Below are 26512 nucleotides of genomic sequence, written 5' to 3'. Positions count from 1 at the left end.
AAAGAGGGTTCTAGAGGCGATCCCGGGAATTACAGACCAGTAAGTCTAACGTCAGTACCGGGTAAATTAGTTGAAACAATAGTAAAGAATATAATTGTCAGACACATAGAAGAACATAATTTGTTGGGCAAAAGTCCCTGCAAAGAGAAATTATGTCTTACTACTCTATTAGGGTACATCTACACTAGCCCCCTAGTTCGAACTAGAGAGGCTAATGAGGGTGACCGAAGTTGCTAATGAAGCGCGGGATTTAAATATCCCGCGCTTGATTAGCATAATCCCGGCCACTTGCCATTTTGGAAACTGACTAGCCCAAAGTAACTGCCCGCGTCTATACGCGGCACAGAAGCGGGATTCCGAGATAAACCCCTTAGTTCGAATTAACTGTTAAACTTCATTCCACGAGGAGTAACAGTTAATTTGAACTAAGGGATTTATCTCGGAATCCTGCTTCTCTGCCGCGTATAGACGCAGGCAGTTACTTCCGGCTAGCCAGTTTCCAAAATGGCGACTGTTTGGGATTATGCTAATCAAGCATGGGATATTTAAATCCCACGCTTCATTAGCATCTTCGGTCACCCTCATTAGCCTCCCTAATTCGAACTAGGGGGCTAGTGTAGATGTACCGTTAGAGTTCTTTGAAGGCGTCCACAAACGTGCACAAGGGGGATCCAGTAAATACAGTGTACTTAGATTCCAGAAAGCCTTTGAGAAGGTCCCTCACCAAAAGCTCTTACGTAAATTAAGTTGTCATGGAATAATAGGGAAGATCCTTTAATGGATTGAGAACTGGTTAAAAGACAGGAAACAAAGGGTAGGAATAAATGGTAAATTTTCAGAATGGGGAGGGGTTACTAGTAGTGTTGACCACAAGTCAGTCCTAGGACCAATTCTATTCAACTTATTCATAAATGATCTAGAAAAAGGGTAAACAGTGAGGTGGCAAAGTTTGCAGACTATACTCAACTGCTCAAGATAGTTAAGACCAAAGCAGACTGAAGAACTTAAAAAAGATCTCACCAAACTAAGTGACTGGGCAACAAAATGGCAAATGAAATTAAATGTGAATAAATGTACAGAAATGCACATTGGGGGGAAAAACATAACCCCAACTATACATACAATATGGTGGGGGGCTAATTTAGCTACAACTAATCAGGAAAGAGAACTTAGTCATCATGGATAGTTCTCTGAAGTCGTCCACACAGTGTGCAGCGGCAGTCAAAAAAGCAAATAGAATGTTAGGAATCATTAAAAAAGGGATAGAGAATAAGACGGAGAATATCTTATTGCCCTTCCATAAATCCATGGTACGCCCACATCTTGAATACTGCATACAGATGTAGTATCCGCATCTCAAAAAAGATATATTGGCATTAGAAAAAGTTCATAAAAGGGCAACTAAAATGATTACGGGTTTGGAACAGGTCCCATATGAGGAGAGATTAAAGAGACTAGGACTTTTCAGCTTGGAAAAGTGGAGACTAAGGGGGGATATGATAGAGGTCTATAAAATCATGAGTGTTGTGAAGAAAGTTAATAAGGGAAAGTTATTTACTTGTTCCCATAATATAAGAACTAGGGGCCACCAAATGAAATAAATGGGCAGCAAGTTTAAAACCAATAAAAGGATATTCTTCTTCATACAGTGCACAGTCAATCTGTGGAACTCCTTGCCTGAGGAGGTTGTGAAGGCTAGGACTAGAACAGGGTTTAAAAGAGAAATAGATAAATTCTTGGAGGTTAAGTCCATTAATGGCTATTAGCCAGGATGGGTAAGGAATGGTGTCCCTGGCCTCTGTTTGTCAGAGGGTAAGGATGGATGGCAGGAGAGAGATGGCTTGATCGTTACCTGTTTGGTTTACTCCCTCTGGGGCACCTGGCATTGGCCACTGTCGGTAGACAGGATCCTGGGCTGGATGGACCTTTGGTCCGACCCAGTATGGCCATTCTTACATGCCCACCTTATAGTCAGTCCATCTAGGTTTTATTTCCCCAGTTTATTGAAAAGAAGGTCATGTAAGACCATGTCAAATGCCTTACTAAAGTCTAGGTATTCCATGTCCACAGCTTCTCCCTTATCCACAAGGCTTGATAGCCTATCAAAGAAAGTTCTCAGATTGGTTTGACATGATTTATTCTTTTTACAAATCCATGCTGGCTGTTACCTGTCACCTTATTATTCTTCAGATGGATTCCTTAATTATTTGCTCCATTATCTTCCTGGTCACAGAAACTAAACTGACTGGTCTGCAGTTTCCTGGGTTGTTCTTATTTCCCTTTTTATAGATGGGCACTATATTGGCCCTTTTCCAGTCTTCTGGAATCTCCCCTGACTTCCATGATTTTTCAAAGATGATAAAGGCTCAGATACCTCCTCTATCAGCTCCCTGAGTATTCTAGGACACATTTCATCAGGCCCTGGTGACTTGCAGACATCTAACTTTTCTAAGTAATTTTTAACTTAATTTTTTTTATTTTAACTTCTAAACCTATCCAATTTCCACTAGCATTCACTATGTTAGGCATCCTATTGTCATCCATCTTCTTGACGAAAACCGAAACAAGGAAGTCATTAAGGCCCCATGCCATGTCCAAGTTTCTTGTTATTGTGTCTCCCTCTTCACTGAGCAATAGGCCTAACCTGTCCTTGGTCTTCCACTTGCTTCTAATATTCTTGTAGAATGTCATCCTGTTCCCCTTTATATCTCTAGCTAGAAATTAGCTTATTTTGTGTCTTTTTGCCTTTCTAATCTTGCCCCTGCATACCTGTATTGTTTGCCTATATTCATTCTTTTTAATTTGACCTAGTTCTACTTTTTATGAGACTCCTTTTTGATTTTTAGATCATATAATATCTCCTGGTTGATTCAAAGTGATCTCCTGCCATACTTTCTATCTTTCCTACGCAGTGGAATCATTTGCTTTTGGGCCCTTAGTAATGTCCCTTTAAAAAACTGCCAACTCTCTTCAGTTCACATCCCAGAAGCATCACAGTCTGGAGATGGATTGTCTGCTCAGGAACACTGGAGTCATATCTGTGGGCTGTGTCCTCTTTTGTCTACAGGGGACAGTCACATGTCCAATGGCTTGGATCCTGTGGCTGAGACCGCAATCAGGCAGTTGACTGAAATGAATAACAAACCTGCCAAGAAGACCCCTACAAAACGCAGCACACTTATCATCTCAGGAGTTTCCAAGGTAACTGGGATCTGGGAACTCTCCTCCAAACTTTTGCATTGGTGATTGTTAACAGGACTATGGGTGTCATGATATTTTTGTCTGGCAGGCGACCTCATGTGCAAAATAATCTATTTGTGCTGAATAATAGCTTGCATTCATATAGCGTTGCCTCACAAAGGATCTCAAAGCACATTCCCACAACTGAAATGCAACTTTCCTTGGAGGTTAAACAGGTCACAGAAGCAGGGTAGAAAGTGAGTGAAGATGATGTAATGTCTAGTTGAAACATGGGGGACTTAGTAAAGGGGAATGGGATTTTGCTAGATATCTTTAACGGAAGAACAGAGGAGTAGGAGAACCATGCTATGCTCTGAGATCCACACATGTCCAGTGTGTCTCATCAAATAATGGCAACTATAAAAACATGCACTTTCCTAGCATTATACTGGGGCATTGGCTCCTCTCAGGAAACAAAACTTGTAGGCTTAAGCATTAAAATATTGGGTTTTGTAATGTGTAAAAATGTGTGGAAAGCCCATCCATCCTGAGCTTCAAAGTCCCATCTGATGTTCCTCTCATGGGGCAGTTTCATGATCTGAAATATAATTTTGTAGCTTCTCCTCTCCCCTCTATCCTTCCCCCAGAAGCTCATTTTCCTCTTGGTGATGGAAAGGCTTGAGCACATTTTTTTTTTCTTTCCAGGGAGAGGAGGAGGAGATGATACAATGGAAACAAAGGTTATTTGTGAACTTTAACTCCTAGCTTCTTCCTGTTTGACTTCTATATCTCCTTCAGGTACCAATTGCCCAAGATGAAATGGCACTTTCTCTTGGCTATGCCGCATCTATGGAGGCCACCATGCACGGCTACTCCATATTGGCAGACCTGTCCGACCACATGCAGGACACAGCTGAGCCATCCCAGCTGTTGGAAGCATCATTCTCAGGGGAGAGGGCTAGTCAGGAGCTGGATGAGACCACAAGATCAGACGTCTCTGAGAGACCCTCAGTGGAGGATGTGGAATCTGAAACTGGCTCCACAGGAGCACTTGAGACCAGGAGCTTAAAGGATCATAAAGGTGAGGATGAGTGTGTGTTTTATTCAGCACAGCAGGGGCTAGGGGATGATATGACTGCCTTATACTTTGGCAGTGGAACATCTTCCTCTTGCACCTGATGTAGTTAACATCACTTGTGTTCTGTTATGCTGCTTTTCTAATGGGGCGCCGGGGGGTGTGGGAGGAATGTTCTGAATGGGTGGTTATGGCTACTTTCATAAGGGTTTGGAGTTTTTCTTAGGCAGTCACTTCTTGTGAGCAAATCAAGGTGAGCTGTTCTCCTGTAATTCACACAGCTAGCTAGGATATTTTGCTAATTAATCAGCTAATTGAAAGCAAATAAAATGAACAGGATGCATTAAAAATATAGTCTAACTTTTCAGAGTAGATAGGTAAATACTCCGTAGCTATAAAAGTCTGAGGGGTAACTGTGTTAGTCTGTAAGGGTATGTCTACACAGAAGTGTTATTTCAGAATGACTGATGTTATTCTGAAATAACATAACTGCTTGTAGTGTAGATTCAGACTATTTTGACATAATGTTGAAATAACAGCAAGCTGGAGGACTTCTTACTCTGACTCCTGTAACTCTTATTTTATGAGGAGTAAGTGAAGTCGGACGAAGAATGATCTACCTCGGATTTCCTGCTGTGTAGGTGGTGCCAAGAGCTGAAATAAGCTATTTCAATTTAAGCTACGCAATTGACCTAGCTGAAATTGCGCAGTGTATTTTGGCTTTATCCCTGCTGTGCAGACTATCCTAACTGAAAAAACCTCAAACAATGAATGGTCCTGCAGCACCTTCGAGACTAACACAAAATGTAGATGATATAATGAGCTTTCATGGGCACAACCCACTTCAGATGAAAATCCTCATTCCAGTGATCTGAAGAAGTGGATTGTGATCACAAAAGCTCATGATACATCTATAGTTTTTGTTAGTCTCTAAGGTGCTGCAGGATCATTTGTTGTTTTGTATTTTTTTTCTGTAGGTATAGTTCATGAATTACAGTGGCTCTATCACAGGAGACCTGGATCTAGTGTCTGTTCAAACTTTGAGAGTTGGAGCTGGTGTTAGGTGTACGCGTGAATTATGTGATGGAGGTTCTGCTGTAGTTAAGGTAAAAGAACCAACCTCCTCTGCTACATAGGCTAAATATTGATAGGTGGCCTAAATTGTAGCTCCAGTGCAATTATCCTGCCACATTTGCCAAAGTAAGAAAATGGTGTGGAACTCCTCCCTAACTTTCCCAGATCTGTTGTCATGGAGCAAAAGATGAACTTTGGGGAAAAAAGATTTTTAATAGGAGGGAATCTTGCCCCCATATTGATTAGCCTGCGAGCTAAAATTGCAGAATTGCATTGAGATCACTAGCAACAAGCTAGTTCCAGTGGTCATGGAGGAAATGGACAAGAGGGGTAAAAAGATAAGCAAGAAATTGGCACACTAAATCATTGAGCTGATCTCTTGCCCACTCCAACCACTTTGTGAAAAGGCAGGCTAGTGTATCCCCACAGCTCAACTGGAAATAAAGTGGTGGCATTCCCCCGAGCTGCAGCTACAAGGCAAGTTCTACCCTCTTGAAATACAGCTCAAAGCATATTGTGTGGATGGTCAAAATACGGTACAATCACATGTACTCTGCCGGGCTTCTTGACCTGACTCTCTCTTTAAATATGGATGAAATACAACCTTAGGACTGGATTAAGGCAAAGCGCAATAGATGCATCTCTAAGGCTTCTGGTCAATCCTGAGATTTTGATGTATTTCATTTTGAAATGAAAACTGTTGTCTAACCCTTGTGGTTGTTAAGAAAAACTTGAAAATGTGAACTGAGTATAACTGATGCGGTGATGCCTGTCCAAATGAGCAGACTGCTACTCCTTTCTCTGCTGGAGACAGCCTCTAGGTAGGGAAGAATCTACCTGGCCCTCCAAACCCATCATTGAGCAGACCAGCTCACTAGGCTTGGGGGCTAGCTGATGAGTGCCCTGAGACAGGATCTCTTTTGGACCAGAGCTTCAGCCTTACTCTGTGGACTATGAAAAGAGATTAAAAAGACTTGGGCTTTTTGCCTTAGAAAAGGGGAGACAAAGGGGGTATATGATAGAGGTCTATAAAATCATGAGTGGTGTGGAAAAAGTGAATAAGGAAAAGTTATTTACTTATTCCCACAATATAAGAACTGGGAGTCACCAAATGAAATTAATAGGCAGTAAGTTTAAAACAAACAAAAGGAAATGTTTCTTCACTCAGTGCACCGTCAACCTCTGAAACTCCTTGCCAGAGGATGTGGTGAAGACTGGGACTTGAACAGGGTTAAAAAAGAGCTAGATAGATTAATGGTGTGTAGTTCCATCAATGGCTGTTAGCTAGGATAGGTAGGAATGGTGTCCCTAGCCTCTGTTTGTCCGTAAATGGGTGACAGGAGAGGGATCATGTGAGGATTACCTGTTGTGTTCCCTCCCTTTGGGGCATCTTGTATTGGCCACTGTCTACAGACAGGCTACTGGGCGAGATGGACCTTTCATTCTGACCCAGTATGGCTGTTCATATGTTCTTCTTGTTTCTCAGGTTATATTATGGGATAGGGTGACTAGATAGCAAGTGTGGAAATATTGGGACACTTTTGGGGGTTGGGTGGAGGAGTCCAATCACACACGTAAGACAGCTCCTAGTCTTGAAATGATCCCAATATTATTGGAATGTTTGATTGCCCTATGTAGCGGGAATGATGATACTTCTCTCAAATACCACCAAAATACATCTCTCAGAATAGCTCACATGTAATCGTGGTAATGTGCTTCTCTCTCTTGATCCTCACATTCTTTGTGATAGAAGCAAAGTCGCTATTGCTCTCAGTATTTAAATATAATGTGACAGGGCAGATTGAAGGGCTTGATGGAAGGGGATAGACGCAGCTCTGAAAAAAACAGCAAGGGCCCTAGCTAATCAGAGGCAGCTGAGACAGGGCTGCTATAAATCAACAAAGGGCCAGGTGGAGTGACTTCAGGCTGGCATGGGGCCTCTTTGAAAACCTTCCTTGTGGGGAAGGAGTTTGGAGAATGGAGGTGGAGAGGAACGAACAACTAATAAGGAGAATCAGAGGAGCTGAGCAGAACAACAGCAGCACTGCTAAAGGCTGCAGGGGGAGCTGAAGGAGGGGCTCCGACAGGGAGTGTTTAGAGGCTCCCTTCCCCCCAGGTGGCCAGAAACTGCAGCCGGTGGCTGAGGAGGACTGCTTACTCAGCCCTGACTGGTTGGGGGCATTGGCCTCAACACCCCTTTGTTTTGCCAAGGGACAGAAGGCCACATACGGAGAAAAGGCAAGTGGAACATGTACCGCGGCCCCTAAACTGCTGGTTAGGGGGCAGAACAGGGGCCTGGAATCCAGGAGTGGGACCGACCCTGCCACAATAAAGAAGTATTGTCTGAGTTCAGCACCCTGCTGACAATAGTAGTGCAGTTCCCATTTCTCTGAGCTGTTGTCTCAGACTCTGTAGATTGATGAAGCAATGCCTGAATCACATGTTTTCAGGTTCCTTGCTGTGGCTCTGAACATTTTTGCTAGCAATTTAGGCCAGGTCTATGTTAGGAAGTTAGGTTAGTATAATTAGATTATTTGGGAATGTGGAAAATTAACACCCTTGAGCAAAACTGCTGCAGTAGTGTAATCCCTGGTGGAGATAGCTCAAAGCTGATGGGAGAATTCTCCCGTTGACATGCTTCTGCCTCTTGTAGTTTTTGTACCTATGCTGACACGAAACACTTTCCCGTAGACATAGATAGCTTCTTCACCTGAAGTGCTGCAGTGTTGTAAGAGTAGACCTGTCCTTACTTGAAAAAAATGAAATTTGAGTGTTGGTTGTTGTATGCTGTCCCAGTTCTGCACAGATAACGAACACAGCAGACCTCAGTCAAACTGCCTCAAGAAGATCACAGACTCAGTTTTGTAGCAAAGGCTCCTGGCCAAGTTTATTGTTGACAAAGCCGAGTCCTAGTATCCTGTAGACACAACAGGACTATTTATGCAGGTACACCTGTTACAGAGGACCAGCCATTTCCTCCATTGACCAGACAAAGACCCCCCCCCGCCCTGAGACATCTCTTTATACACTGATATCAACAAGTTACATATTGCCCTTGTGTTGTGTTTTGTTACTGCCATTTACCTTGTGCGTATTGGTTTGATCAAAGCATCTCTATCCGTCTCACTCTCATCCTGGCTAGGGATGTAATAGTGCAGTTGATTAACCGATAAGCAAAAGTTTAGAGTTAACACTGCAGACTACGCACATTTCCCTCCCTCTCCCTTGCCTGTAATTTTTTATCAGACTGTCCAGCAGCCTGGCTTAGTCCTGGATTGCGATGAGTCTGGGACCTACCCTGGTGCGGCTCTGAATTTAAAGTGTTTTAGGACCTGGACTGGCAGGCAGACCAGCTCAGTTCTAGCTTGCACCAGGTCCCATGAGGGGAGCTGTTTTTTAAACTGGCTCCCCTCACAGACCAGCTCCTGCCTGCCACCCTGCGCTGCTGTCTCTGATACAGAGGCAGCTGCGCAGAGTGACGGGGGCTTCTCTGAGGTGGGACCAGAGCACAATGGCTGCTGGCCCCACCTCTGGGGACTATAGAATAGTTGACTAACCGATAAGAATTCAGGTGGTTACTCAATTATTCAATTAACTGATATTTAACATCCCTAATCCTGGCCTTATATTTAAGAGGGCCAGGGTGTGCCTGTGCTATCTTTGCAGACCGTGCTTACGTGTTTCTTGACATTGAGGTGTTCTTGCACTAACCTTCTGGAATATGTTTATACATGAATACTTAGTGCCTAGGAGTGCTTCTGTTCTTGCTGTTCCTTTCCCATATCTGATAAGTTCAGTGAACTTGCAAACAGGCATGTTTTGTAACAGGGCCTGACTTGTGCTCAGAGCCTGACTCTCTTGTAGACTTTGCTTTGTTTCCAGAAGGCCTGGCATTATCTCAAGCATTAGGCCCTAGGCCAGGCCCCATATACCAGGCCTCGTGTCTCAGGCTCTCCTTTCTACTATGCTGAGGTTGAAAGACTGCCTTCTTGTTTGGGACACACGAGCTGGATCACTGACCCTCCCCAATTTAAACCTAGGCCATCTGTCTCATCCCAGGTATGGAAAAGGAGTATGACATGAACGAACTCCAGGCCCAGCTCAGGGGAAGATAGGGGAAATTACATGGTTTCTGGAGGGAGGAGCAAGATCTTCCTTGCATGTTTGGAAGCTCCAGGATAGTAGGAATAGCTGAAGAGTACTTAGCTGAATTATAACAATGAGGAGCCCTGTGACACCTTAAAGTGGGCTTGACCCACAAAAGCTTATGACCAAATACATCTATTAGGCTTTAAGGTGCCACAGGACTCCTCATTGTTTTTGCAGTTACAGACTAACAAGCTAATCCCTGACACTTAGCTGAGTTATGACTCCTCTTCTGGACTGTGTATGTCTCATTCTTTCTCCAGAGAGTAGACTTTGAAGTCTACTGATTGGAGCAGAGGACTAATTTGGGTGCTTCTAATTCTAGTCACCACTCAGGCACTGACTCTGTGCATGTCCCTTTCCTGCTGTATTTGATTAACATATACAATGGGGTTGAGGATGGTCCTTCACAGGGAGGTGTAAAGCACACAACCATTTTGTTGAAAGCTCCCAATGCAGAGCCTCATCTGTCATCCTCTTCATTTTGTCTCTTTCTGCAGTCAGCTTTCTCCGGAGCGGCACGAAGCTCATCTTCCGGAGGAAAAACAAGCAGAAGGAAGCAGGCCTGAGCCAGTCGCATGATGACCTGTCTAATACCAATGCCAGTTCTGCCACCAGGAAAAAAGCCAACAGCTTCTCCCGGCGCCTGATCAAACGCTTCTCCTTTAAGTCTAAATCAAAACCCAAGGCTGATGGCAGCACCACATCATTGGGTGAGAACTAAGAGTGGGATGATACATTCCAGGATTGTATAGAAACTCCTTTTGTCTCTTCCATACCCACAATATCTGCAGACTCTAATCCAATTCCTTTCTTCCTCAGCTGAGGGGGACACCTCCCCTTCCCTGGTGCTGTCGGTTGGTTGACGCCGTAAGGGAGTTAGGAATCCAAAGCTTAGAATGATTAGCCACCCAGATTCTGCCTCTGCTGGATATCAAGACCCATTTTCTCTTAAAGGAGCCTGCTAAGCTGTCATTTTGACTTTTCCAGATGAGCCCCTAAAAGGGGGATCTGGCTTCCAAGGTGTCTGTTCCAAGATTAACACTTAACCCTTTAGCTTCTCAAATCTTTTACCTATGGCAAAAGAGACCCTAGAAAAATTTTTGGGAGGAAAAAGGGGGTTAATCTATGGAAGGTAAGAGCTCCTGCATGGTTCATGGCCTGACTAAGGAGTGACTCCAAAATTTACCCCTGCTAGCTGGAGTAAATTTTCAGGGCAAGAGTGATTCCATAGACCAGTTGTGCTGTTTGGACAGCATCCCCTTGTTTTGTGGAGAATTTTGGGGTTGGTCTTTTAAATGAAAGGACTGATCAGAAAATGGGCCCATTTGGTGAAATGGTTCAAAACAAATGAGTGACTGCAAAAGGCATGAGAGCTGCAAAAACTGCTAGCCAGTCATGAGGTGCTTCTTTATTGCCAGGCTGTTACAGAAAGGCAAACTGTTTTGTAGATGTTGCTCCAAATATGGTGTCCAGCACAGTTAGCCATCTGGTCCAGCAGCTAGTCTTTGTACATGTGGCCTTTCCTTGCAGAGATGTTTGCGGCCACTAGAGGAGCAGATGCTGTTGTTTTGTTCTGTAGAATACAAGGTCCTTGCATTGGGGCACAACTGTTTTGGTCCATGGGAGATCTAATCTGAAGACCAGCATGATGCTGGGAAAGATGAGGGGTAGATTTGTGCTAACGGAGTGTTGACTATATAGCTTGACATTTATTTTAGTGGAAATAATGAAATTAAACTTCTCCACTGAAAAGATTTGACTTGTTAAAATGGACCTTTCCTTAGCAGTACCTGAAGAGTCATTGCCATCTTCCAGAAAATCTGATTCTGTCCATCTAGCTTTCTTTTAAGTAATATGAATATTCTTGATTTTGTTTTGCTTTGGCGGGGGAGATGATGCTAAGAAATGCAGAGGCTTTCAACTTTATTTCATGGACAAGAATCATGTAGTCAGTTTGCTCTGAATATGGCAGGTGTTAGAAGCTTCTGAATTTACTTGCATTTGTGAACTGACCTTGAGGCCCAGTTCAAATTAATCAAACCAAGAACAGTTTTGAAGAAACCAGTATCCTATGAAAGCATCACATGGGGATAAATGGATTGAAAAGGAGCCTCTGCTCTTCGATGAGGAGAAGGGAGATGAGAGAAGAAATTGGCCTAAAAGTTGAGGCCCTCTGGGACTGGACTGGTGTTCATCCTCCCCAAGTTACCAGGAGATTTTTTTACTAGGAGGGAAAATCCTTTTTGTGCAGACAGAAGTGTTGTGGTGTGGAGATGTTTTCTAAAAAACATGTTGGGGTAATGTATATGGCGAAAAATTATTTCCGTATGATGCTGGAGGACCATGCTGGAGGGTTTTGCAAAAATTATAGGGGATGTCCCATATATAGGAATATCCTTGAACAGAGATGACAGGGCATTTCAAAAGACTAGAGAGGCTTAGCTGTGTATAACAGTGATGAGTTTAAGGCCACAAACTATTTGTTTCTGGGCTCAAGGAAGCACTAATATACACAGCTCTGATTTCAAAGCTGAGTGAGGCACCTAAATTAGAGGTACTTTTAGTGTTGTTACACTCACCCCAGCTAGGCGGAGACTTGCACAGTAGAAAACAACTGGTCCAGCTGGCTGACCAGTAACCTCTCCATTTTGTTGAGCTTTTAGTCCAGAATAGTGTTTTCATTCTCAACCTCCTTCTGATTCTCCCTTTTCCCTCCTCCCTGAGAAATCATTGTGCTTATACCGCTCCTTCACATGCATTATCAGCTTGCAGCACCTGCTCTGTGTCACTGAAACAAGATGTTGGATGACTGATAGAAGTTTGTGAAACTTCCTTTTCTGTGACCGCTCACCTTCCTCCATTTGAGGGTTTTTGTTTTTCTCTCAAACCTTCGGGAAGTAGTTTGAGACTGAAAGTGGTTAGGCCAGATGATATCAAGATTTCTCCTACAGCTATCTGTGAAACTTCACAGTGGATGCTATAACAACTTCCCTGGAAGTCTAAAACTAGTGAAACACCATGTTTGAGGACAAACTGAACATTAACTATGAGCTAAACGTAACAGAAACAACCAACTTCTGAGCTGGAACTGAACTGGGTCCATAAGTTTGATTTGCACTTAAATTCTTCCTAAACAACAAAGGAAAGAGGTTGGCTCTGCTGGAGAATAGCTGGCTGTGAAAATGCCAGTGTATTTCATTGTATGCTTCTTGGAATGTAAAAATCCAGACACTTCAGTACACACAGATAGCCCTTTGCAGATGGATGTCTCCTTGGCAGGGTTAAACTAGGAGTTAATTCTTTACTTTCCAATGAACTTGTATTTAAAATATCTAACAACAGGATGATCATTTTCTTAGGGGTGGATTGCTCAGTTGCTCATGGTTAAATGACACATTCTGCTCCTTTCAGCACCTTCATACTTGTATTCGGTGATTTCCCTCCCCCCCCCTCCCTCTCCCGCATGTATAGCTGCTACCAAGCACAAGCAGATGATTTTGGATCTCTTGCCCATGACACTTGTGTAAAATGTGGGTTCGTGATATAAGGAATGGTGATGCTTCAGCTTCACAATTAAGCGGGATTAGTTCAAGTAACTGATCCATCTGTGGCATACTTGTAGGTGAAAGAGGCCATGTATGTTTTTAATATCCAAACACTTCTAGAATGTGATGCATTTAAGGAGTAGGTACTACAGGGTTTTATTTTAAAAACTGATACCTTAAGTCTTAATTTTTTTCTTTGTGCTTGTACTTACACAAGAATGTTTGCTGTGTAACCTGCCTTTCACAAAGGCTGTTGCTGCTCAACCACTTTACTGCTCTTCTTGGTGCCATGACTGGAATTATGCTGTAACAATCAGGATCCACAGGAATGAAGATGGACTGTTTAGATTGAAGCTTCAGACATATCCTTAAAGAGTCACTGGGGTCAAACACTTAAATTTCCAAAAAACAAAAAAGGGTTCTTTACCATATAGCAGTGTTTCAATGTGTGTAGAAGGGAAACTGAATGCAAAGTTTTGGGTTTCTTTTTTCCCCCATTTTTGGAAGAAATACACTCTTTTGACACATCTGCTGTGGATATAGTGCAACAATCTGCTAGCCATTTGAGAACCCAAAAGTGAAAGTGACTCTAAAACAAAGTAAAACTGCAGTGTCATTGCACAGGCTGAAGATAATGCAAAAATTATACAATGGAAGAGAATGTTAGTCTGAAATTAGGGAGTAAGCGACTAGTCAGCTATCTGATAAGCAGAAGCTTATCGGATAGTCAAGTAGTGACTCAGCTAGTTGCTTCTCCCCACCTTGCTGCCTCTATCAGGCAGCGGGAGCAGGAGCTGGTTCTGGGGGAGCCTGCTTAACCAGCACTGTCTCTGTGGGAGGCAGGGGCATAGCAGGGGACCGGGCATAAACCAGGAATCAGCTGATTTCCAGCTTGTTCCCAGTCCCAGGTGCTGCACCTATTTTTAAAGTATATTAAGAACTGTCAGGCTTTTAATATATTGAAAAAGCAGAAGTGCAGTGGGGGAGGACTAGGTGGGAGCCAGGATAGCTGATTCCTGGCTCGCACCTCATCCTCCCCTGCCCCTTGTGGAGACAGTGCTGGGGGGAAGTAACTAGCTGAGTCAGGAATCAGATGTCCCAGCTCATGCTTGGTCTTCCCCCCTCCGGCCCCCCCTTCAGCCTTTTAAATATATTAAGAGCCTGTCAGCTCTTAATACATTTAAAATGCAGAGCCACAGCAGGGTTAGCTCCTGGAGTTGGGAGCTAAGCCTGCTGCAGCTCCCCAGTTTCCTTCGCTTATCAACTAGTCGATGGAAATTCCATCGACTAGTCAATGAATTGCTTTAATGCAATTTAACATCCCTATCTGAAATGTGATAGTAATAACACACAGCTAAAGAAATGTCTTTTTAAAAGTAGCTTTTAATTTTAATGTCCTTTGCTAATTGGCTGGTGGGACTGTTCTTTAAGCCTGTAAATGAAAAATTAAACTCCATTTTCTTTCCTCAATCTACAGGTGATCCCCTCTCTTGTCAATTAATAAAAACCTATATAAGGGATGCTGTGCAGCTTTAAATCTTTAGGGGCACATGCAAGCTTAACTGCGACAGGCAGAGTTATGGATCTCTCTGATATTTGGAAGGATATTTCAAAAAGATGCCTGTTAATGGAACCAAATTCCATGTATGGGTGTGGGGGGGAGTTCGTTTGTAACAACATTATATTGTGTGGTTCTTTCTGTACAGGTGATGATATGAACTGATTGAAAAAGAGAGGTATGTTCAGTGGGTCAGATTACTAACTTTTACAGATTTCGTGGTGTGCCTTACAGAAATCCTCCCCATTTCTTGGTATATTTAAACAATGAAACCAGTGTTTCTTACAAATAATTGTTGAATACATTTAAGGATTTCACAGTCAGAAGAAATGAGGTAATGAAATGGGGATTCTGGCCTGGCAGAGAATGGGACTGTTTAGCTATTTAAAAGATTGTGAGGGGAAGTTGGGGATATTGAGAAGTTTCATACAGACCACTGCAAATTGCTCATTCTTTACTCAGCTAAATTAATTCCTTCTTTTCAGATGAAAATATGCATGTACATATGTACAGTATTGTGTGTGTGTGTGTATATATATAAACTTATATATATGGAAGTTTTCTTCTATTTCCTCTGAGTTAATCATTACTAAGGGACTTGTTTCCTGTGAGAACATCTTTGTTTGGGTTAGACATTAAAACCATTGAGCTGGGGGCTTGTGTGCAATTAGCAAGCCAATGTTATCTCAGATGGGTCAGAAGCTGTGACTTAAATCTTATTAGTTCCTTTCAGCTGTCTTTTTTCTTTCCTTCCTATTGATAAGTATACAATAAAGGTATCCTATCCATGGTAGCAGAGAGACAGTGAAACCTCTGATTTTTTTTTTTTTTTTAAAGCTTGCATATACCCTGTGATGCTGTCTGCTTTACATGAGTGTCCCTCAACCCAGGATTCCTTTCACAGGTATCAGCTTGCTTTGTTCACTTGTACAGGTTCTGGAATAAACACCCACACTGAGCCTGAGCTAGTGCCCTACACTTGTGCTCTTTTGTACTTTGACGCCTTCTTTGTGGGTGGATTATTTTAACCCCTGATTTCAATACAAAACATAGGAACTGTTTAGCTATTTAAGAGATTAGAGTAAAATGAATTATTTCAAGATTAAATGAATGAAATTCTGCACCTTTTGTAAATGTTTAAGAAGAATTCCATTGCTGTGTAATGGCCTGAACTTGTTAACTTATTAAACTAAACGGGAGTTATAAACAGTATCTTGTGTCCTTACTTGACATGTCTTAGCATTTGTTGGACAGGTTTGAATACTCAGAAATCCCTGGATGTTTTTATTTAAAAAAATTGTTACACTTAAGTTTGTGGAATTTGCAAAATGTTGTAGTGATGGAAAAAAATTAATGAGCTGAGACCTTCACACATCAGTTAGTCTCTTTCTCTCTCTTTTCAAGATACAATTTTTTCAGAGAGAAACAAAGGGTGGTAGAATGCTCCCATACAACTTTGTGAGGTGGGTGATGTACTTCAGCAGCATTATTTGCTTGAGTGAAATAGTTAGATTGGTTCCTTCTTGACTTTCTCTGGTGTATACGTTGTGCTCCCAGTTCCTCCTTTCCGCCTGCCTCTGCAACAGTTTTGGCAGACATTTTAACCTATTAACTGATGCAGCTTATTGGACTTACCTGCATGGAAACTCAGTCTGTGCTGAGGCATCTCTGATATGTAATCTAGTGTCCCATCTCCTATGTCAAGTCTGTATAGGAGACATTGTTTCCTTGACTCCACTAATACCAACAAATCCTGCACTTCCAGCATGGTTATGATTCAGGCCCATACCCAGGGAGTGTGAGAAGGGTGTGAATGCATCTTCCCTCCTCCCCCCAATCATCCTCCAAGTGAGCATGCTCCAGCCAGCTGGGAGAAGGCAGGAGCAGCACGCTGCCTGAAGCTCCCTCCCCCATGTTTTGGCCAACCAGGGAAAGGCTGGGGCTGATTATTTCTCCCTCTCCCCCAGGAGCAAGGCCCAGCCCTCAATCTCACTCCTGGGAAGGGGGGTGGGTGGGAATCAGTTCCAGCCTTCCCCTGGGCCGGCCAGAACATGGGGGAGGGAGCCTCAGGCAGCATGCCGCTCCTGCATCCCCCCCAGCCAGCCAGAGTATGCTTACTTGAGAGACCATGAATCGGAGGGTGCGTTCATACCCATGCAGTCCACGTTTACCAAGAAAAGCACGCGCACCCCCCCACCAAAATTCCTGCATATGGGCTTGTGATTATACATAATAAACGGTCCTCTTAATCTTTGTGTAGCTATTTCCAACTATTTGCTTTTCATTACTTTTGGAAAAATAGGAAATCAGCCTGCTATTATTGGGTGAGCAGACTCCCAGCAGCTGCATGACCCTATGTAAAAATATATCTATAGGCAGCCTAGGCTAGTGAGCAAGTCACATGAATAGCCCTCCATGGCAGTGGGCTGCAAGATTATCATAACCAAGACAATTTCTTGGAATAAGGTCAGTTTACAAACTGTGCTTCTATACCTAGAACTTGATGTGCTGTGTCAATTGAACAGGAGCAAAGCTTTGATTGGATGCACGGAGAAGGGGTGAGGGTGAGAAGTATAAGCAATGCATGGTGGGAAATGTAGTGTCTCTCGCTGCCTTGATCACTCATCAGCCATTGCAGGTACCATGGGAGATGCAGTGCTCACTGCCTCCAGTTTTCCCATTTGCAGGGTCAGGGCCATGCAAGGCTGGAAGCAGAAGTTGCCCTAATGCAGTGTTGGTATCAGGAGGCTACCACTGCAGGGGGTGCTGCCCTTGCTGTGAAGATGTGGCCATGTCCTACCAGCACAAAGCTTATTCATTCTTATAATTCTCAACCAGAACCAGCCCATGTTTCAATTGGAAGGGTTTGTAAATGGCTAGCTAGGCCTGTTAAAGCCACAGGCTGCACCTGGATGAAGAGCCACTGAGCAGGGAATTAAAAATTACTTGAAAAAGTTAGATGTCTTCAAGTCACCAGGGCCTGATGGAGTACATTCTAGAATACTCAAGGAGCTGATAGAGGATGGACCTTTGGTCGGACCCAGTATGGCCATTCTTATATTTGCAATAGGGGGATGACATATTCCTTCCACTGAATTTGTGAATGAAAAGCCCTGTCTGGGATCTTATCAAACTAGCAAGTTGAGTGGAGTACTTGACTACTCACTTGTTCCCCCTCCCCTTTTTGCCTGTGTGTGAGAGGCCACATGGTGTGGGGATAGGAGGGCCAGGAAAAAGGAAACAGTTTAAAAGTTGGGTTCCCCCCCCCCCCATGGACAGGAGCTGCGGAGAACAGTGTCTGCTGGATCTGGTGCAAGCAAGGACCGCTGCGCTTCTACATTGTAAATGTAGTAAGAGCAGCCGGGCTCTTACTACATTTCAGATGCATTGGTGCAGCGGTACCAGAGCGAGCCTCCCCTTCTCAACTAATGGTGTAGTTGATACAAATTGTATAGACAAGGGCTGTGTCTAGACTGCATCCCTTTTCCGTAAAAGGAATGCAAATTAGACACATTGCAATTGCAAATGAAGTGGGGATTTAAATACCCCCTGCTTCATTTGCATAAAAATGTCTGCTGCTTTTTTCTGGCTTGGAGCTTTGCTGGAAAAAAGCGCCATTCTAGACATGGATCTTTCGGAAAATAAAGCCTTTTCCAAAACATCCATTATCTTAAAGGCTTTATTTTATGGAAAAGAGATGCAGTTTAGACACAGCCTACATGATTAGCACAATACGTGTTCCTAATCCTTATGTCAAGTGATGCTGTTGATGCCAATGTACTGCCCCAGTTCTGGCACTTTGGAAGCCCGCTCGTCTTAGTGGAGTTAGAAGCATCACACGGGAATGGCGATCGATTGGAAAATGGGGCCAGGCAGTGTGTGTCAGTTCAGTGACTGCAGAAGTAGCAGGTGAATATAGACACAAACCTGCCCCTTGCTGCAGGAGCCAGGAAGTGCAAACGCCTGCTCATGCAAACGCTGGCCCCGGCCAGCCAGCCCATGCACACACCTGCAGTGCTGTGGGCTCCAGCAGCGAGGGGGTGCGACAGTCAGATGGTGCCATGGCAGCAGTACAAGGTGGGCACGCGGGTCCTGCTCCCAGAGTGACTCCACCTCCCTTCCCGCCGCAGCCTGCAAGAGCCCACGTGGCCTGACCCAGCGGAGGGGGAGGGGCAGGGCCAGGCCCACGGGTACCAGCTTTGAACTGCCAAACGAGAACCCCGCGCGAGGGAGCGCGTCAGGATCGGCCGGCTCCCGCTGCACGGGACCGACACGCCCCGCCCGGGGCCCCTCGGGGGACAGGGCCCGGCTGGTAGCGCCGCTCTGGCGCCCACGATGCGCTCGGAGCTGTGGAGGGGAGGGGGACGCGCTCCCGCGGGGCAGGCCGGAACGAGGCGGGAGCTGCGGGCTCTCGCAGCCTAGTCAGAGCGGTACGTGTTGCGCGCGCACACAAGTGACGTTTGTCCGCTCCCTGGCCTGCTAGCCCCCAACGGGGAACCGTGACCGGAAGCTGCCCGGGTGTGTGCTCTAACCGCACCCCCCGGGAACAGGGCCCGGAGTCGACTGGCTCCCGTCAGCGGTGCAGTGCGCGTACCCCCAGCTCCCGCCAAGGACAGCAGCTGAGCAGCAATGGAGGCCGGAACAGCTCCAACAACGCACCGTTCCGCCCCTTGCTGAGGCCGGGGTTGGGCCCTTCCTCTGGGGCAGGGAGCGGTTCGCCAGGAAATTGCGCACTAAGCGGGTAGAGGAGAAGCAACACAATGCATGCTGGGAGATGTAGTGTTTTCCCTGGGCCGAGCGCCTCCACAGGCCACTGGGGCCCCCACAGCACCATAGGAGCTGTAGCGTCTTCTGGACTGCATTACCCGTCAGCCCCTGCGGCGGCAAGGGGCTCAGAGCGTGACGCTGCCCGGTGCTCAGGCTGCTGCTGCTGCGCACCCCCCCCGCTCCGGCTCGGATCTCAGCCCAGGGGCGCCCGAGCCCGCAACCTGCCCGGCCGGGCCACTCCCTCAACTCCGCCCCCCAGCGCTGCTTCGGGGCCCGACTCTGTACGAACGGCAACGCGCCGCCAGTGACGTCATTGCCCGGGCGCGGTTCATGCAAATGATGGAACGCAGGGCGCGTTCGAACAGCTCGTGTCAGGCCGAGCACTGAATCGGACAGCGAGTCAGGTGGCTTGTCGCGCACAAAGGGGTCCCAGGCTCCGTCATTCACCGCAGGGGCGGGGACCCTAACCCGCACACACTCCCCCGGCCCTGCCCGAGGCTCCGCCCTCCAGCCCTGAGGAGGAGGGGCCCCAGCCGCGATCACTTGTCTGGGGTTCCCGAGTCAGTAGGTGTCGTGGGCCCCCTTGGGCTCTGGGGGGGACAACAAAAATGAGGGGTCAGTGTGCAGGGCATGGCTGCTAGCAGGTAGGAGGGGGTGAGGGTGCAGAAACTGGACAGGAGGGGGTATAGGATGCGAAGTCTGGGCAGGAGCTGGGTGGGAGGTGGGGTGTAGGATGTGAGGTCGGGGGGGGGGGGGGAGCAGAAGCAGTCTTGGATTAGGATGTCTGGCCAGGAGGAAGGGTAAAGGAGCAAGCTGGTGGTGCAGGGTCTTGGGGGGGGGGTGAGTGAGAGAGAGTGAAGTGCAGGTCTGGGCATGGGGGGGGGGACACTTATCTGGCTTTGCGCCTCGCTCCCATTGGTTGTCCAATCGAGCAGTGGGAAAGCTTCCAGACAACATGTCACTGCACTGCCGTTTCCTCAGCAGAGTGGGACAGAGGTAGCTTAGCTGCCCCTGCTCCCCAACGGAGCAGGGAGCATATTCTCATAGGCTCTGTCTAGACTGGCCAGTTTTTCCGGAAAATCAGCCGCTTTTCCAGAAAAACTTGCCAGCTGTCTACACTGGCCGCTTGAATTTCCGCAAAAGCACTGACTTCCTACTGTAAGAAGTCAGTGCTTTTTGCGGAAATACTATGCTGCTCCCGTTCAGGCAAAAGTCCTTTTGCGCCAAAGGGCCAGTGTAGACAGCTCAGATTTGTTTTCCGCAAAAAAGCCCTGATCGCGAAAATGGCGATCCGAGCTTTTTTGCGGAAAAGCACGTCTAGATTGGCACAGACGCTTTTCCGTGCTTTTGCGGAAAAGCATCCATGCCAATCTAGACGTTCTTTTCCAAAAATGCTTTTAACGGAAAACTTTTCCGTTAAAAGCATTTCCGGAAAATCATGCCAGTCTAGACATAGCCATAGACTTTAAGGTCAGAAGGGACCATTATGATCATCTAGTCTGACCCCTTGCACCATGCAAGCCACAGAATCTCACCCACCCACTCCTGGAATTATCCTCTCGCCTATATTCTGGCTGAAGCACCAGGTCTGGCTTCCCACTCAGAGTGTGGGGTGAAGAACACCCCAACCTTCCCACCAGACCTGGCTCACGGAGAGAGGCAGAGAAAGCGGCTCTGTGTGCAGTGAGCTGGGGGGAAGGTGGTGTGCTTTTGTCTTCATTGTTTGAGAGGAGATGTCCAGGGCTTTAATAAGATTCTTGGTACAAACAGATGGAGCTGGACAGCCCTACTACGTGACCCTTGAGGAAGGCTCTCTGGTATTTCCTTTTGTAGTTGGCTCCATCCCTGGGCTCAGTCAGGTTCCTCTTCTACAGACTCTTGAACAGGTCACATAAGATCCTGTCTTTGGGCTTCAGTGTCCGCAGGGACTCGGCCAACTATGTGCTCAGCTGCACCTCAAGGTTGGACTCTTCATGCCTAAGCCTACCCAGCTGCTGGGGCTTGGTGAGCTCAGCCCGTCTCTTCTCCAGTCACACCCAGCACCTGCACAGCAGCTTGGCTTCTCACTACTTCACCTGCAGCCAGATGGCATGGAGCTGGAAAAGCTCCTGGTGCTGGCACTGCCCCATCTTCTTGCCCAGCTACCAGGCCTCTAGCTTCTGTCTCCTTCGTGTGCTGCTGCTCCATTTTCTTATTGCACAGAAGGAAGATCAGGCTTTCTTTGCCCCCACCCATGCCCTCTGAGCAGGAAGCTGGAGCTGGTGCTGCAGCCTCACAGCTGTGCAACAACTGTGAGGTTGCAGAAGCAACCTGGGCTTCTCGCTGCATGGGATTGGAGGGGGGGGAGTGCTGAGTTTGAGCCATTGACCACCTGGAAGCGGACATGAATTACTAGTGGTCCACAGAAAGCACTTTGAAAACCACTGTTCTATATCACTGGCTGAGAGGCTGAGTCACAGCCCATTAGTCCCACTCTCTGCCGCCTATGGCCTGCTTCAGAGGATGTGAGCAATTTGGTAGGTGCATGCCACTGAGATAAAGGGGTACTTTATAAAAAGAAAAGTTAAACACTGGACTACTTCATATTTAACATGCCTACCTTAGCCCCTCCCCCATCAAATTTGCTTTTCTTGGCTGGCATCTGCCTCACTTTCCTCCTCTGAAATCACTTCATTGCCTGCTCCCCCCTCAGGTGCTCTCCCAGGGATCCAGCTCCTGATCTCCCACCACCACCTCCAGCCCACGGTCCCAAGCAGGACCCAGGCACGACTCGGGCGTACTGAGCATGCGTACTGCAACCGAGCACACACAGTAAGCGCTGCTGCTGCCCGTACCTGGCTCTTGCCCTTCATTAACAAGGGGCTGAGGGGGCACATCGCAGTGGAGGGAGGGGCAGGGCGTGGTCACCGGACAGAACTGTCCCGGGAGGGGGGAGGGGGTCAATTCACTTTCTGGAGCGTCAGAGGGGGGGCTTGATTGGAGTTGCGGAGCCGGGCCCCGCCCAGCTCCAGTCGCGCGGGCCCTGGGGCGCTCGGAAGGGCGGAGGGAGCCGCCGTGGCCTGTGGGCTATATAGTTGCCCCGGCCTCCATCTCCCAGCGGCCAGTGCGGGGCCAGCGCTTCCTGATTGGGCGGAGGAGGCTTTTGTTAAACTGCCATTAGCTGAAGGAGGAGGAAACAAGTGGGTACAAGAGGAAGTGACGCCATCGGAGCAGACGCCTCCTGGGAGTTGTAGTTTCCTAGGAGTGCGCTACCTTCGCCGGTGAGTTTCGTCCCGGCCAGAGCCTGCCTCCGGCAGCCTGGCCCCGTCAGAGGTCCCCTGCCTGCCCTCCGGCCACAGGCAGCAGCGCAGCAGAGACAGCACGCGGGAGCGGGGGGCGCGCAGTGATGCAGGAACCGACGGGCATAGGCTTGTCCGTGAATCGTGTAATCGGCTCCGCGCCCCACCCCCTCGCGTCCCTGCCGGCTGTGGGAGGCGGGGGCTGCTGGAGCCTCGCTGGTGCACGTGGTGCCTGAGACCGGGTCCGCTCTGCGCCCTGCCCCCGCACCATTCACCCGTTTTCTGGCAGAAGAATTCAGTAGCACGAGCTGGTGTAGATGGTCCCCTCCAGCCATGTGTACTGGCCACTACACAGTACTGAAATGAGGTCAGATCCGGTTTTGGTGCCCTCTGTCCGATAAAAAAAAATAGAAAAATATTGGACACGTGAAATGTCTGGTATATTCTTTTTTTTTTCCGGCTGGGTGCTGGACAGAAGCCTGGTGGGGGCAGGAGGGGAGTGGCTGGGAGGCGATTGGTGCTCGGAGCCTGTGGTAGCGTGCAAAAGCCTGGTGGGGGGAGTAGCTGGGATGAATAATTTTTCACATCCCAAGGAACCCCTACCTATGAAAATGTTTGCTTTGCAAGAAAAAGTTGACATTGGGGAGCGCAATTCAATTACTGGTAAGTTTTAGAGGCAGCAAGGTGAGGAGGGGGGCACAATTGACTAGTCGACATTACTATCCGATAAACAAATGCTTCTCAGATAGCTGACTAGTCAACTAGTCTTCAACATCCTTAGAATGGAGATCAACTAGAAAATGTTGCTGGTCAGAGTGCTGGTTCAGTGACTCCAACAGTAGCGTGTGGATACAGACACAAACCTGCCCCTTGTTCTAGCGGCCAAGCAAGCAGGGCCATTCACACACCTGCAGTGCTGGGGACCCCAGGCCCGGCCTGAGGGTGCACAGAGAGGGAGTGCGACAGTAAGGCAGTGCCATGGCGGCACATTCCTGCGTGAGAGCATTTGGCAGGTGTCTTGCTTTTGCAAGGGCATGTGTGTGTGACGTGTTCCAGTTAGAGAGTGTTCTGGCAGCAGTGCGAGACGGGTACTTGGGTCCCACTCCTGGAGAGCAACACCTCTTACCCTCCCCTCCCCAGCCGGAGCCTGCAATGGCTCAGACAGTCTGAGAGGGCCAGAGGGAAGAGCCAGGTGGGACAGGGACTTGGGCTCAGAGTCCCACAAATGACTGCAGCGTGCATCGGCAGACACTGAGACAGACATGTGCCCTCTCGGGGGGGGGGGGGCCTCTTGTTTGATAGTTCACACATGGGAACTCTGCTTCCGCTCCAATGATGCACTGATGTGGATGGGGGGGGATTGCAACTCCCATGGCGCATTCTGGCATGCGGCAGGAGTTGTGCATCTCGCATCCCTCACGGGGCAACAAACAGCAGTCATGTGGGCGCTGTGAGCTCTCACAGTGTAGTGTCGTGCTGGCATGTGTGGCGCGGTAGGGGCCCACATGCCATCCCACGGACCAGAAGTGATGTTTGACTGGTCCATGGCCTGATAGCAACCGACTGGGAACCGTGACCGGAAGGTGTCCAGGGACATGCTCCAATCCCGTCCCCCGGGAACAGGGCCCAGAGTCAATTGTCTCCAGTGAGCGCTTAGCAGGTGCGAGGACTGTGAGTGGCAGGCAGAGACACGGAGCCAGGCGGGACGGGTTCAGACTTGAGGCGCCCAACTGGGACAGGGACTGGGGTCGGGTGTTTCCTGCAGCGGTGCAACCAGTGCACCCCCCAGCTCCAGTGGTACGCGGGGCAGAGGAGGGATACCAGAGACCATGACCAAGCGGTGATGGAGGCTGGAACCGCTCCAACAAGGCACCACTCTGCTTAGGGTTTCCAGGTGTCCAGTTTTTGAGCATTTTTTTCAGGAAACAAATTGAGAAAATATAAATGTCCTGTATTTTCTAAATCAGATGTTACATAGATCGTGATGTAATGTGAAGTGTGTCCGGTATTTTTGTTGAAACCATCTGGCAGCCCTAGCTCTGCTCCTTGCTTGGGGGGGTGGCGCCCTGCCTCTGGGGCAGGTCCTGAGGTCACAGGGAGCGGGTTCGCCAGGAAATCCCACCCTACTCAGTGCATGGCGGGAGACGGGAGAGAGCCTCCACAAGCCACTGCGGCCCCTGGCACCACAGGAGCGCTAGCATCTTCCTGACTCTTACCCGGCCCCAAGGGAGCGGCGGCGAGGTCAGAGCGTGACGCTGCCCCGCCCGGATCTCAGCCCTTGGGCGCCACAGTGTGCACCCCGCCCGGCCGGGCCGCTCCCCTCTAGCTCCGCCCCCAGCGCTGTGCCCCGCCCGGCCGGGCCGCTCCCCTGTAGCTCCGCCCCCAGCGCTGTGCCCCGCCCGGCCGGGCCGCTCCCCTGTAGCTCCGCCCCCAGCGCTGAGCCCCGCCCGGCCGGGCCGCTCCCCTGTAGCTCCGCCCCCAGCGCTGAGCCCCACCCGGCCGGGCCGCTCCCCTGTAGCTCCGCCCCCAGCGCTGAGCCCCGCCCGGCCGGGCCGCTCCCCTGTAGCTCCGCCCCCAGCGCTGTGCCCCGCCCGGCCGGGCCGCTCCCCTGTAGCTCCGCCCCCAGCGCTGAGCCCCGCCCGGCCGGGCCGCTCCCCTGTAGCTCCGCCCCCAGCGCTGTGCCCCGCCCGGCCGGGCCGCTCCCCTGTAGCTCCGCCCCCAGCGCTGAGCCCCACCCGGCCGGGCCGCTCCCCTGTAGCTCCGCCCCCAGCGCTGAGCCCCGCCCGGCCGGGCCGCTCCCCTGTAGCTCCGCCCCCAGCGCTGTGCCCCGCCCGGCCGGGCCGCTCCCCTGTAGCTCCGCCCCCAGCGCTGAGCCCCGCCCGGCCGGGTCGCTCCCCTGTAGCTCCGCCCCCAGCGCTGTGCCCCGCCCGGGCCGGGCCGCTCCCCTGTAGCTCCGCCCCCAGCGCTGAGCCCCGCCCGGCCGGGCCGCTCCCCTGTAGCTCCGCCCCCAGCGCTGCACCTGCTGCCTCGTGGCCCGGCTTGGTGGGAAGCTGCCACTGCCAGATAGGAGCAGCGCGCTGGTAATGACGTCATTGTCCTGGCCGGTTCACATTCTATCTGCTCCTGTCAGGCCGTCATACTGAATGGTCCGGCGAGTGACACGTGGGTTTGTCTCGCACACAGATTGGTCCCAGCCTCCGTCATTAATGCAGGGGGGGGGAGGAGACTACAGGGGGTGTGAGGCGGGGAGGGGTTGCCGCGCGGTCTCCTCTCCCGAGTGGGGGCGGGGCATCAGCTGCGGACGCTGCCGTCTCTGAGGCAGGAGCCCCGCCCAGCTATGGGGCGGGGCGGGATGAGGGGGAGTAGGGAAAGTAGCCGCAGTGGCTTGTGGGAAACTGAGTGCCCCTGTCCGCAGCTCCCATCGGCCGTTGCAGGGCCAAGGCAGGCCCGGCGCTGTTCGGAAGGGCGGGTGCAGCGGAAGTGACATCACAATGCGGCCATTGACCAGGGAGCGACGGGGATGGTCTCGCACGCGTGTCTCTCCTAGGGAGAGCGATGCATCCTGGGAGTTGTAGTTCTCAGAGTGCAGCCTCCCGGGGCATGTCTTAGTCCGCCCCGCCCTATCATAGCCCCGCCCCCCGTCATAGCCCCGCCCAGCGTGTTCCAGCTTCTCTCCGCCCCCACCTGCGCTACTCAGGCCCCGCTCCTGCCTGCCCCCGCGCCGCGGTCCTCAGACACCCCTCCCGAGCTGCACCTCCCTCCCCCAGCCCATGCTACACCCCCCGCCCGAACTGCAAACCCCTCCCCCCACCCCCAGTCCATTCAAGACCGTCAGCCCAACCCCCCCTTTACCCCACCCCCAGTCCAACAGCTCCCCCACTCCCTC

At 49.0% G+C, this 26512-nt stretch overlaps 1 protein-coding gene across 4 annotated transcripts in view; it reads left to right on the top strand.

The window, feature by feature from the left end:
• The window catches only part of C2CD2L (C2CD2 like), a 47765-nt gene extending 31972 nt beyond the window's left edge, over positions 1–15793 (top strand). For all 4 annotated transcript variants that reach the window (XM_006119719.4, XM_075909714.1, XM_006119718.4 and 1 more), the window contains exons 12-14: positions 3068–3201; positions 3979–4261; positions 9976–15793. In XM_006119719.4, coding sequence (XP_006119781.2) covers positions 3068–3201; positions 3979–4261; positions 9976–10199 — 641 coding nt within the window. In that variant the 3' untranslated portion in view covers positions 10200–15793. The remainder of the gene's footprint in view (positions 1–3067; positions 3202–3978; positions 4262–9975) is intronic.
• Positions 15794–26512: the final 10719 nt, after the last annotated feature.

Source organism: Pelodiscus sinensis, chromosome 26 (assembly GCF_049634645.1).
Source record: "Pelodiscus sinensis isolate JC-2024 chromosome 26, ASM4963464v1, whole genome shotgun sequence".
Classification (NCBI taxonomy): domain Eukaryota; kingdom Metazoa; phylum Chordata; order Testudines; family Trionychidae; genus Pelodiscus; species Pelodiscus sinensis.
This window is presented reverse-complemented; position numbering and strand designations above follow the sequence as displayed.